This window comes from Benincasa hispida, chromosome 12 (genome assembly GCF_027475165.1).
Source record: "Benincasa hispida cultivar pf3 chromosome 12, pf3_genome.v1.1, whole genome shotgun sequence".
Classification (NCBI taxonomy): domain Eukaryota; kingdom Viridiplantae; phylum Streptophyta; class Magnoliopsida; order Cucurbitales; family Cucurbitaceae; genus Benincasa; species Benincasa hispida.
Window position 1 is genome coordinate 44,059,887 of NC_143489.1, and position 12,659 is coordinate 44,072,545.

Genomic DNA, 12,659 nt, shown 5'->3' on the forward strand with positions numbered 1-12,659 from the left:
ACACCTTTCTTTGGCACAACAACGATGGAGATTAGCGGTGATGAATGAGGCAAAGAGAGAGATTGGTGGATGAGAATGAAAAGAGGAAATTGAGAGGAGTGGGTTTGAGGAAATGGGAGAAATTTGATGGATAAGAGGATGAAGAAGAAGATGAGGATGAGAGAGAAGAGTGGAGAAGGAAGAGGGATAAACCTTCATGCATGAATACAAAAAATCTAGGTTACCATGGATGAGAGAGATACACAAATCTATAGACTAATTTTTTAATTTTATTTTATTTTTAAAAAATAATGGATGAGATCTTAATGACAAACAATTACCGATATTAATGAAAATTGGGGACCAATAGAGTAGGAAAACCAAGGGTCGATTTATTTGAAATTTGAGGACAAAATACTTTAGTGGCAAATCTGAAAATTTGAAGAACTTAGAAACCACTTTACAGATAACGATGTAAAAAAGTTCCGACCAAAGTCCCCTCTTTAATTCGACGGATGTCTAAAAGTTGTCAAGAAAAAATTATATAAAAAAAAGGCAAGAATAAAATAAAATAAATTGCCCACTCTACGTCGTCGTTTCACACGAAACATCCGATCCACAGACGTTACAATGAGGCCTCTCGTAGGGCAGCAAAACCAATATTAAGCCCCCGCCATCACCTTTTACTCTCAGCCAAACAAAATCACCGCACCAATTCCGAATTCCCATCCACGTGGTCCGCACGCTCTCTTCCATTGGTTCAAAATCCCGCGTGTATCTCACGTGCCAAATTTCCGCGTTGGATCTAAAGAAACCGCCTCTCCTTTTCCTACACAACTTTCACTGCTTTTACACCCCCCTCTCTTTCGCCCACACTTTTCTCACTCCCAGCTCAGTGTTCAGCTTGCTCTTGGGAGCTTCTCTTTCTTGCTGTGATTTGTAGGAAATGGAAGGCAAAGGGTCGACTCTGGTTCATCTTCTAGTTGTGGTTTTGTGTTTAGTGGCTTTTGGGTTCTCCATTGCTGCCGAGAGACGAAGAAGTGTGGTAATGAGAACAAATCGCCTTCCCCCTTTTTTGATTTTTCAATTATTGGTGCTTTTCTGAGTGTGGGGGTTTCTGAGCTGCAAATGTTGATGTAGCTTTCTGGAATTGGGTTGGGATTTTCTTTTGGGTTTATTGCTTCTTTGTGATCTGAACTTGTTCTTGTACTGTTCTTCAATGGTGATATCTGTGGAAATGTTTATTGATGCTTCTTCTTCTATGTCCACTGCATTTTTCTTCTTATTGATCTTGTAATGCTTTGTTTTTCCATTCCCCCAAACCCCAAACAGACAGACACACTTAAGTGATTGATTGTGAAATGTTGGAGGGTAGAAAACAATTTGGATGGGTTTTGTCAGTTGAACTCTTAGAAGTTTAATTGGAAGTATTTTGAAGAAGCATTCAACATTTGAAAAGTGGTTTCAATTTGCTACATAGAATTCTTTTACTAGTCTGAAAGTCATACCAAACCAAACCCGCCTTTGGGTTTTTGAAGAACAGAGTTGGTGGAATGGAAATGTCCTGCAGCATCATTGCTATTGTCATTTAAGTATGTCTCATTTATCAAAGGAAAGAAAACTGAAACATGCTACTTTTTGCCCCATTTCTTTGTTTCTGTTTGAATATCAATTACGTTGTTCTCCTATTGTATGCAATTAATTTAATTGTTCAGAGGAGAAAAAGAAACCGCTATATTCTGCTTTGTGAATCCATATTAGTTATGTTGGTTTGGTTGCCAATGGATTCCTTTGGTTATACAATTTTGAGGTATTGTCATGACTAGCCGGGACATTCAACTATGCAGTTTTGAAAATCCTAAATGACCTGTAAAGTTAATGCATGAGAATTCAAAACTGCTTGGTAATATCAGTTGTCTCCCAACTAAGTTCTTCACATATTTCACTGAATCCTCTTAGATTCTCATTAGAGTCAGATGGATTGCTACATGTATAAGTTCAGTGACCCATGGGACCTATAATTTTACTCTAACATGTTAAGTTTGAAGTCTACTTCTCGCATATACTTTCATCCTAGTTATTGTCTTTACTTTAATTTGTGATCTTTTGTTGCAAGTTTTCTTCTTATAACTTTATCATACAAACACAAATTTGCCAGCTTCTTGTACACTGATGAAGTAGTTCACGTGAAGGAGAGTGTTAGCATATTCAATGTGTATAATATAATAGTGAGGTGGTGTATGCTTTAACAGGGGACTCTGTTTGAAGATAAGCAAAGGAATGCGACGTACTGTGTCTACGAATCAGATGTTGCAACCGGTTATGGTGTAGGGGCTTTCTTATTTCTTCTCTCTGGTGAAGCATTGCTGATGGGTGTCACAAAATGCATGTGTTTTGGGAGACCTTTAACCCCAGGAGGAAACAGGGCATGGACCATTATATACTTTCTCTCCTCAGGGTGAGCATTTCATTATGAATTAAGTCTGAAAAAGAACCACTAAACAAATATTTCTTCTTTTTTTCTTTTTCTTCTACTGACGATAGAATATTGATATGCTGCTATTTGTGGAAGAAATACTCTGTTATGCTGTTAACACTTATATTGACCAAGATCCAGGCTACTTTTAGGAACTTTGCATTGAGCTCGCATTATTATCATTATTTCTGGATTTTCTTTTTATATGTTGGTAAGTGTTGGCTCTGCTGTGAGTTTACTTCACTTTTCTATAAGAGCTATTCATTGTTTATAATCTATTTTGGAATTATAAAATATTTCTTGTAGTCTTGTAGTCTTGACTCTTGAGTTATGCTGTGTATTAAAGCATAAACAAATACTAAAATCCTTCACGTGTAGCATTAATTTTGTTTATGGTACGACAAGAAATGTGCTACTCTCTCTCTCTCTGCCATATGAAATTTGAGGAAGATGATTGTAGTTAAACTTTACAAGGGTGTTCAGCTCAGGTTAAATTTGTGTAACCTTGAGTTTCAAAATCGAGCTTGTCTTGATATGAGATTGAATAAATCCAGCTGACCCAAGCTTAGAAACCCTTTGCTACCTATAAACGTCTGTGAATCATAGATTTATGTGAACTTGGATTTCCTATGACCTTTTTTCTTTCTTTGCACAATCTAAACACATTTTCGATCCCATGCTTCATAACACAGAATTTTTTAGGCAATGGCAAAACCTCCACTACAGGCTTGTTTTTGTTTGAAAGTCAACTCTTTTGTAGCCTGCATCATCTGTATTTGGAAACGGCAAAATCTGGAGTAAACAAATTTCAACTTCCAACAGATTTAATCCTTTTTTAATGTCTTATGAATATTCAGGGCAACATTTTTAGTAGCGGAAGCTTGTTTAATTGCTGGTGCAACAAAAAATGCATACCATACCAAGTATCGAGGAATGATATACGCTCAGAACTTACCATGTGAAACATTGAGGAAAGGAGTGTTCATTGCTGGCGCTGTGTTTGTGGTTGCAACCATGATTCTTAATGTGTATTATTACATGTACTTCACCAAGGCGACATCTTCTCAAGCATCTCACAAAGCAAATCGTTCGAGCTCAACGGTCGGGATGACTGGGTATGCATAAATTCAATTCAAATGGGATGGGCTCTGATTAAAGCTTCTATCTTGGCCATCAATGGTGGGTAGGTGATATGTTGAAGATTATTGAATGTTATATAAAGTTGCACAATCACTTGTTGTGGTTAAGATGTATAAACAAGTCATGAAAGAAAGAACAGAAAATGCTTTGCTAAAAAATTTTGAAGCAATGCTCAAGTGGTTTGAAATGTTGGGTTATGTCTCTCTCTATAGTTGGAAACTGAAAATTTGAAGGGTATATTAATTTATAAATTATATGGTGCTTTTGAAGCAGGCTTGAGGATGCTTCTTTGTTTACTCCTTTTCCATTTGAATTGTTTTCATTGGTATGATTAGTGTTATTTATTTTGAGTAAGTGTTTAATAGTTTTTTTATTATTATTTGTTTAAATCTTATTTTGGATCCTAAACTTTAAAAACATTTATTTTAGTCATTGAATTTTGAAAATTTACTTATTTTGGTCCTTGCGGTTAAGATTTTGTTAATTATTTAATAGAATCGTGAAGGTGGTTGTACTTTCAGATGATATACTTATAGATCTTTTTGGCTATATACTATTACTTGATCATCTTTTATGTCTTTACATAAAGTTACAGTATGCATACTATAGTCATAGATTCGTTTATTGGATTTTTATTACCTAATGCAATTTCACTAACACTTTTATTAAATAAATGTTTTAATAATACTTTTATTGATAAATAGAATATATTTTCATGATTACGAACTACGAGTTTTAGAACGTTCCCAACATAACCTTTTTTGCTATAAGTATAGCTTTGAAGGTCTGTATCTTTCTAACTATATCTCTATTTTTTTTTATATATAAATTTACACTCTATAGGTTTAACCCCTTCAAGTACATCTATAAGTTTCCATATTGAATGTCACACCCCCTCCCGAGTTCACCTCTTTAACCCAAAAGGAGGCATGGAGACAACAAATATCACCCTTTCATGACATCTATTGCCCAACTTTACTAGCTTGTTTTAAACAAATAAACTTACAGCGGAATTTTTAAGAAACATACAACAACCAGGTTTCATAAAATTATATTTTCAACTTATGTACATTGTACACTTGATGAGCCCAAAATGCATAACTAGTCCTTATTTAACATGACCCATGTGTACTATTATTTACAAGACCAACACCTTGATTTCTTTTTAATTAAGTTCTTGAGTGGCAGTGCAGCATCAGAGTTGTCTTCATGGGAATGACCGCTACCTGTGGAAGAAAACATTCAAATTGAGTGTCTACTAGCCCAGTGAGTGACTTACAACATAACATAAATCTCATGCACAAGCTGGAAGCTAAAACTAAACTGAGTACTAGATAAGCACATCATGTCTGTATAATTTAAACTTATCTTTTCCGTAAGCATAGCCTTAACATCTGGAAGGCATAGCTGTTCTGATCCTCAGTTAGAGGAAAACCCTTTTGTTCATCTCTCTTCGTTAACCTATCTTCCATACAATTTTCTAACATATCATATCTAAGCATGTCATTAGCTGAGAGAGAGACCCTCTTGCTCAACTCCCAATCATAATCTATACTAAAGTGTGGACCCTTTTGCCATCATCTTTTAACTAATCTATATTTGAGGGAGAGACCCTTTTGCTCAGCCCTTCACACTATTCTTCTTTTAAGGGTGAGTCCCTTTTGCTCAACCTTTTATCCTATCCTTGTCTAAAGGAGAGTCCTTTTTGCTCAACCCTTTATCCTAACCTTTGAACTTGTCCTATATGTACATTGAGCTATACTGGATCTTTTTGTCAAGGATCACAACTAAAATATTCATAAAACATTCAGAAAGCATTTAGAGTCACTCACAGTTTTCTCTTGGTGACTTTCTTAGGAAATCCCTTAATCAGCTCCTAGCCCTGTTTCCATGAAATTCTCTTCTTTCCAAAGGAAGCCCAAATCGGTCTATAATTTTTTTAATAATTCCAAATTATTCTCTAAATAACCTTAAAAATTGGAATAACCAGCTTATCCCCTTTTAAAATAACCAAAATAGGCTTAACTCTTCAAAACAACCCCTTTAGAGGTTATTTTGACAAGCTGGTGGGCGTCTGTGCATGCAGGTGGGCTGGGGCGCATACAGATGGGCGGCAGACTTCGCACAGGGCAGCGCTGGACGTCTGGACGTGCGTTTGGGATGCGTCCATCCAAATGCACGTCTAGCGAGGGTGTGTGCGCGAGCACTCGTGTTGGTGAGGACGCGCGGCAGTGCTAGGCGATAGGCCTATGCGTCCAGTTGTGCCATCTGACTTTCAACGCAACCTTTTCCTTTTCTGGAACTCTAATTACAACGGTAGCCTGGAGCCTCTCACTACACTCCTTACTGAGTACTTTCATACTGATTTCACTCAAATGGCATGAGGGATTGTGAGAGTTGATTGCCCCAACATGCCTTATTTATAGGCGTCCAAAACTCATCCCAATTTGACACCTCCAGCTTAGTTGCATGTCAATGTTCCCTTTTCTCGTGCTGCCAACGTCAAACCTTTGCCACATTGGCTCTGAAGTTCCTTTCTCTCCTTTAGCCAACGCATATTCTTCACTTTGCATGTCCTTTCATGTGCCCACCTTAACTTGCATGAAATCCCAGACATCCCTTAGTTAGCCACATGTCCGGATGAGTTAGCAGCTCCACCTTGCTCTCCAAGTTTTTCTTTGTCATCGTATAACTCCTTCATGGCCGCATGTTTACTTGAACGCATGGCTCAGCTAACGCATCGCCTCCCATGTGCCACACTAACCTCAATACCATCGTATACCTTTGGACACATATCCTTTTCACAAGGCTTACCTTTAGCGAATGCGTCCATCAAGATCAACGCATCTCCTTCATCGCATGCCACTCATACTAACTTTGTCCTATGTACCCGTGATGCCCTTTCTAACCTCGAATGACCTTGGTGCATAATCAACCTTAATGCATAGCACACCACCACCTCATGGCCAAGCTTAATTAATGCATGACTAGGGCCCTTCAACGCATAGCTAACCTCGACCATAACACTTTTAGCCAACAACTCCATGCGCCCAACATGTCTCTCATGTCCCGTCTTATGATTGGCGCATACTTCATAGGCCAACGCATAACACCTCCATTGCATGGTCCTTTAAACCTTGGCATCGCATGAGCATCATACAACTTTGTCATGCTCATCACATAGCTCCAGCGCACATCGCCTTGCCTCACTGTGCAGCCCCAGCACACATCGTATGCTCATCATCACATACCTCATTGCACGTTTCCTAGCTTCATTGTATAGCTCCAATGCCACATCACACAACCTTGCACTTTTCGTCTAGCTCCTATCGTGCAGCCCCACGTGCACCTATGCGTTCACCCCTCGCGCAACGTCCCAACATCTAGCGCCCACGCTCACATGCAATCGAGCGCTTCTTTGCTCGCGCCTGGCCCATACTCATTGCACGATGGCCCTTCCTCAATCACGCAAGTCTCTTGTTAATGCATGGCCATTTGACATGTCCCTTGCCTACGCTTGGACAACCCCTTCATGTCATCACTAGGCCAACCCATACCATGCGTCTATCATGGCATGGCCTTACATTAACACATATTTTTTCCTTGGCTTCAACATTTGGCCTCACACAACCTCTACAAGCCTTGGTTTCCACACACAATGCCTCATGTGTCAATGCTTCCTAACACCAATGCATGCCTACTCTTGGCTTCTATGCTTAGCCAATTTTTTACTTGCTAAGGCCAACACAAAACCACCCAAGAGCCTTATTCCAACACTCTCCTTTTTCTCTAACCTTTTTTCTACAACATAAGACAATGGAATTCAGGTTTTACACTGACTTGAAATATATAGACTCCATTTCAAGGTATATGGCTTTGACTAATTGGTCCTTGTCTATGTCATTCATTGGGCTTATAAGACAATGGATCCTTAACGTCATCATCTGGTATGACAACTTGAGTTTTAGTTAAACCCAAGTAACGGTCAGGTTGTGACATAACCCTCCCACTGTGTCGAGGCACTCTCACCGATTGAGAAGGACGAAACTGACTTGAAGTGTTAGCTTCTTCATTAACTCTTGATGAAGGACTAGTTGTTTCAACAACCCTTGTTGATTCTTCAGTAGCTTCATTTAATAATAATTTGCTTCGTGGTTTATGATCTCTCATGTGATCTTTCTCCAAGAATGCAGCGTTTGTCGATACAAACACCTTATTTTCTTGAAGATCATTGAACAGACCACCTCTCGTTTCCTTAGGGTAACCAACAAATTGGCATAACCTTGAATAAGGTTCCAACTTCTTAGTATTTGTCACTAGCACATGTGCAAGACAATCTCAAATTCTGAAATAACGTAAATTAGGTTTACGTTCCCTTCATAACTCGATGGTGTTTCAAAAACACTTTCCAAGGGAACATTATTCAAGATATGAACTGTAGTCTCTACTAATTATCTCCAAAACAAGCTAGGCAATATAGCATAACTCATCAAAGAACAAACCATGTTTAATAAGGTTCTATTTCTCCTTTTTGAAACACTGTTCTACTGAGGTATACCAATTTGCTTCGTGGTTTATGATCTCTTATGTTCCATTAGGTATAAGTAATCATACCTCGAATAATCATCTATGAAAAAGATGAAGTATTCAACCCTTCTCGAGCTTTTACATTCATTGGACCACAAAGATCTGAATGTATGAACTCTAATGGCTTTTTGGCTCTATAACATTTCCCTCTAAAACGTCTTTTAGTCATTTTTCCTTCAAGACAGGATGCACTGATGGTGTTAACATTCAACAAATGGAAGTAATTAGGATCTTAAGCACTCTAACTACATTAATTTTAGAGATTAAGCATGCATGTTCTAAAAGATAGAAAATGGGGCTTGAAGAGAACAACCTTTGTAAAATCTCTTCAAAGCTCCAATCTCAAGCTGAAATCTCCTTTTCAACAAGATGTAGATCATCGCAAGTGTCTTCCTTACTATCCTCTTACTTTAGATTAGATTGTGAGATCCAAAATGAGAATGAATATGAGTTATATATATATATTAAGATGAGAGAGTTTGGTGTGAAAAGTTTGAGAGAACACTTTTCCCTCTATAAAACTCAATTGCATGAATCAATTTTTTAAAATTAAAACTCTTTTTTTTATCAAAATTAATCATGCAATTGAAAATCACTAGAAATTGACACCAAACACTTCAAGAAGAAAATGGAATTGAAAGTGGTAAAAGTGGGAGAAATCCATTTTCATTAATTTCCTAATTTAAAATTATTTTCATAAAAATCATTGAAAATTGAAAATCAATTTTAAAATCACAAAATCGAAATTTAGATTTAAATAAAATTAATTCAAATAATTAACTTTAGATAAAATTAATTTTAAATAATTAATTAAAATAATTTAATATCAAATATTAAATCATTAAACCACCAATTCCTTATATGAAACCCTATTCATACTTAAATCATATTTAAATATTTTTCAATACTCTAATTTCGAATAATTCAATAATTAAATGTTTAATTATATCGTATATAATTAATAATTCACGTAATCTGAATTTTGAACACTTCAAATTTTCTCATCACTTTATTCTAAGGTTTAGTTCGTTTATGAGCTAGTAGAAGGACCTAATGGACCTACAGATCATGAACTCCAACGATCTGAGATTAATTGGCTAAACTCTTTTAACCGAATTAACCAAATTCATTAACTACCAGGTCACTCCACTAAAGCTTAGTAGCTGCACTCTTCTCACTGTAGATATATTTCTGTCCACTTGATTTCACCTTGATCAGTAAGTCAATCATTCACTGGTTGTTCGTATTAATAGCTGAGGTCAAAATTACTGTTTTACCCATGTAATACATCTTGCTCCTTAAGCCTCCACCGATTCACTAATGAACAATCTCAGTCATTGAGAGGGCGGGACTCCTTGTTCAAGACTAGGAGTCAGTTCTTAAGGGAACAACCTATCTACTATCCCTAAAATGGGTAAGAGTAAATTCCATCTTGTAGAATTATGTCCCCAATTATCTACCCGGTCTAACCCCTAAAATGGAAGGCTTATTGAACGGCGATATTGAGTCACTCTCACCCATACAGATTAAAGGATAATTCCAAATAAACAGGAGTTCATAGTTAGCTTAGGATTGAAATCGAGTTACCTTAGGTCATCAGATTGAAATAATCAATTTTAATAGTAAACGACGTTATAAAGAAAAATGACTATTTCGTGGTCCGATCTTATGCAAACATATTTTATATAGGATGCACCCACTCTTATGTCTCTACATGAACGATTTTGGGATCACATCGTTTGTATTAAATACAAAGCGGTGACATCCATGGTGTCCCCAGGATAAGGTACCCAACCCCATCCTTATACTTATAGACCGTTTTGACTATATACTCAAATCTGGTCCTCTTTTATTTCTCCACATGAAGTTCAAGTATTCATGCTATAGCCAGGGGTTCATTAGTTTATTGGATTTAGGCTTTACAAGTGCAATTTATGTGTTCAATAATAACTTTACTAAATAAACCATAATAACAACTTTATTACAAATAGAATATGTTTAAAGATTACTGTTGAGGATAAATTATTTTGTTGATATGCGTTAATTGTCATGCGATGATCATACGATGGTTTGAAGAATATGCGTTATGCGTCAAATGTATATGTGATAATCAAGTATTCCTGTCACAAGTTTTCTCGCAATCTCGTTACTCTCTCGTCAAGTATAAGGAGATCGCAAGTTTCTCGGAATGATCCAAGGTCGAACACGAGGATTTGATGCAATGTTGTTGAAGTAAAGTGAATCATGCAAAGGTGTAAATATGCGTTGTTTGTTGTGATGATAATACATAAATACAAATAATGAATTTCTAAAAAACTGAGGGCCGTAATCGTGAGGTTGAGATGGGTGAGTAAAGCCACAAACTAAATAAGGGTCTATATGGAGAAGGAAGGGCTAGAGGGAGGGCACTAAAGAATCAATAAATCTCATTACAGATACTACCACTGTTCTTGTTCCCGATTGGCGCACACCTTTCAGTGGTTGCCTCAATGGTCATATTTCTATAAGATGTAAATGGGAATGCTATATAACACAAGGTTGTTTCTATCTCTAGAAATACTTCTTGCTTCGCTTAACAGGTTCTATCAACTTTTCTCTTTCGAGGAGTTGATTGTATGACTCAACTCTACTCTCGCAGGCACGTATTTTTTGACATATGTTAAGCGAGCATGGTAATGTCTTAAGATATGATTTAAATCGTAAAAGTGACTTTCTCCCTTACCCTAAGGGTTTAGTGATTCATGAGAGAAGAGATGATGAATGCATGAACATGGAGTAAAGTGAAGATGAACATAATGATAATATTAAGATAAGAGAATCTTTTAAATATAAGTTGTCCAAGAAATCAATCAAGCAAATTCTACAACTCGTTAATGCACAAGGAATGAAATGAATTCACGATCAATATCAATCTCTTGATATGATATGATGGTGGTAATGACTGTCAGCTAGATGTGATGGATGGAGTGGTGAAAGCCCTTCTCAGGATCTTTCTCCAGTGAGCCTCCTAGAAAGGAATGGAAATTTGGAATAGAATATTCTTTCCAATTGTCAGCCTTCAGATCTTTTCACTTGATGTGTTGAGGCTCTATTTATAGAGTCCTACGCTGTTCTATTTTGGAACTCCCGCTCTGATTGGTTGCTATCATTTGTCAAGGTAGGTGAGAACGTAGTGCTACATCATGGTCAACGATCAAGGAGTACGTCAGAATATTTGTTGTACGATTTCAGAAATCCCGAGGCATGCGTTGATTACGTTTCTCCTTGAAGGATCGGCGCATGCGATGATTCCCGTTTTCCTGCAAAACATAAACTTTGGCGCACTTTGACCATGAAATGCGGTTAGCAGGTGTGTTTTAAGTACCTTAGCACAAAATTTATTTTCTTATATAATTTCACCATGATTGGCACATTTTTTTCCTTTTTGTTGTCGCATATTTCTAAGAAAAATGCACAAATAACTTATATTTCTACAAGTTAACAATTACAAACTGCGAGTTTAGGACATACAACCCAATATTCACATGGAGGTAATAAATCATCTTCTAACTCGCTTAGAAGTCCATGCTTTACCAGTCACCCGATCCTATCGAGATTTATGTGACCTAACCTCAAATGCTAAAGATATGTATTATTGTTACCTGGAGAAATTATTTGCCTTTTTGGTTGATTATTTGACATTTTAAACATCTCATGATTTAAAAGTGTTTTTGCTTCAGTTGGCCTTAATACATATAAGTTGTTTTCTAGTTTAGTTGAACAAATAGTCAAACCATTTTTCATAATGAACGCTTCATTAGATGAAAAAAACTAAATAGGATTGTTTAATTAAACAAGAAATAGATACAAGGTTCCTCTTAATTTTGAGAACTATATAAAAATTTCTCAAAATTAAATATCTATTTCTAAAAAACAACTTAGCAGCTCCCACTGCACGAGCTGAAATGGCGTCTCCCATTCTCACCTTAAGCGTCATTTCACCCTCCTCGAGCTGCTGGAAGGAACTAATTCCCTGTAAAGAAGAACAAACGTGATTATTGGCTCTTGAATCAAGTATCTAGGAATTATTGTCATTTTCTACTAAATAAGTTTCTAGAATCAGTAAATCATATTTACCTTCCTTTTCTTTCTTCTTCTCAGCAAGGTACTTAGGGCAATTGCGTTTCCATTGACCATCCACATTGCAGTGGAAGCACTTGTCCTTGTCAACCATCTTGACCTTTCCCTTGTCTTTCCCAATAGCGGAAGCCTTCCCCTTCTCTCCTTTCTTTTTATGGATTTTTTTAGAACCAGACGATGAGGGAACAAACTTAGTTCCAAAGGATAATCCCTTGTAGAACTTTTTGGAATGGACAAAATTTGTCTCTCCTTCTATAGGTCTCTTACATTTCATAAGAGATTGATAAGTCTGTAACTCATTCAGAAGGTTAGTCATGATGTACTCTATTTTATTCATAACCGCATTGCTGTGAAATTG

General features: G+C 36.8%; 1 protein-coding gene across 1 annotated transcript; it reads left to right on the top strand.

Moving 5' to 3' along the window:
• The first annotated feature begins 819 nt into the window (after positions 1–819).
• Positions 820–3,891, top strand: LOC120092556 (sodium/hydrogen exchanger (DUF1218)). The gene is made up of 3 exons (XM_039050677.2): positions 820–1,024; positions 2,232–2,437; positions 3,313–3,891. Exons 1-3 carry the CDS (start codon positions 926–928, stop codon positions 3,578–3,580), a joined length of 573 nt encoding a protein of 190 aa, XP_038906605.1. The 5' UTR covers positions 820–925; the 3' UTR covers positions 3,581–3,891.
• Positions 3,892–12,659: the final 8,768 nt, after the last annotated feature.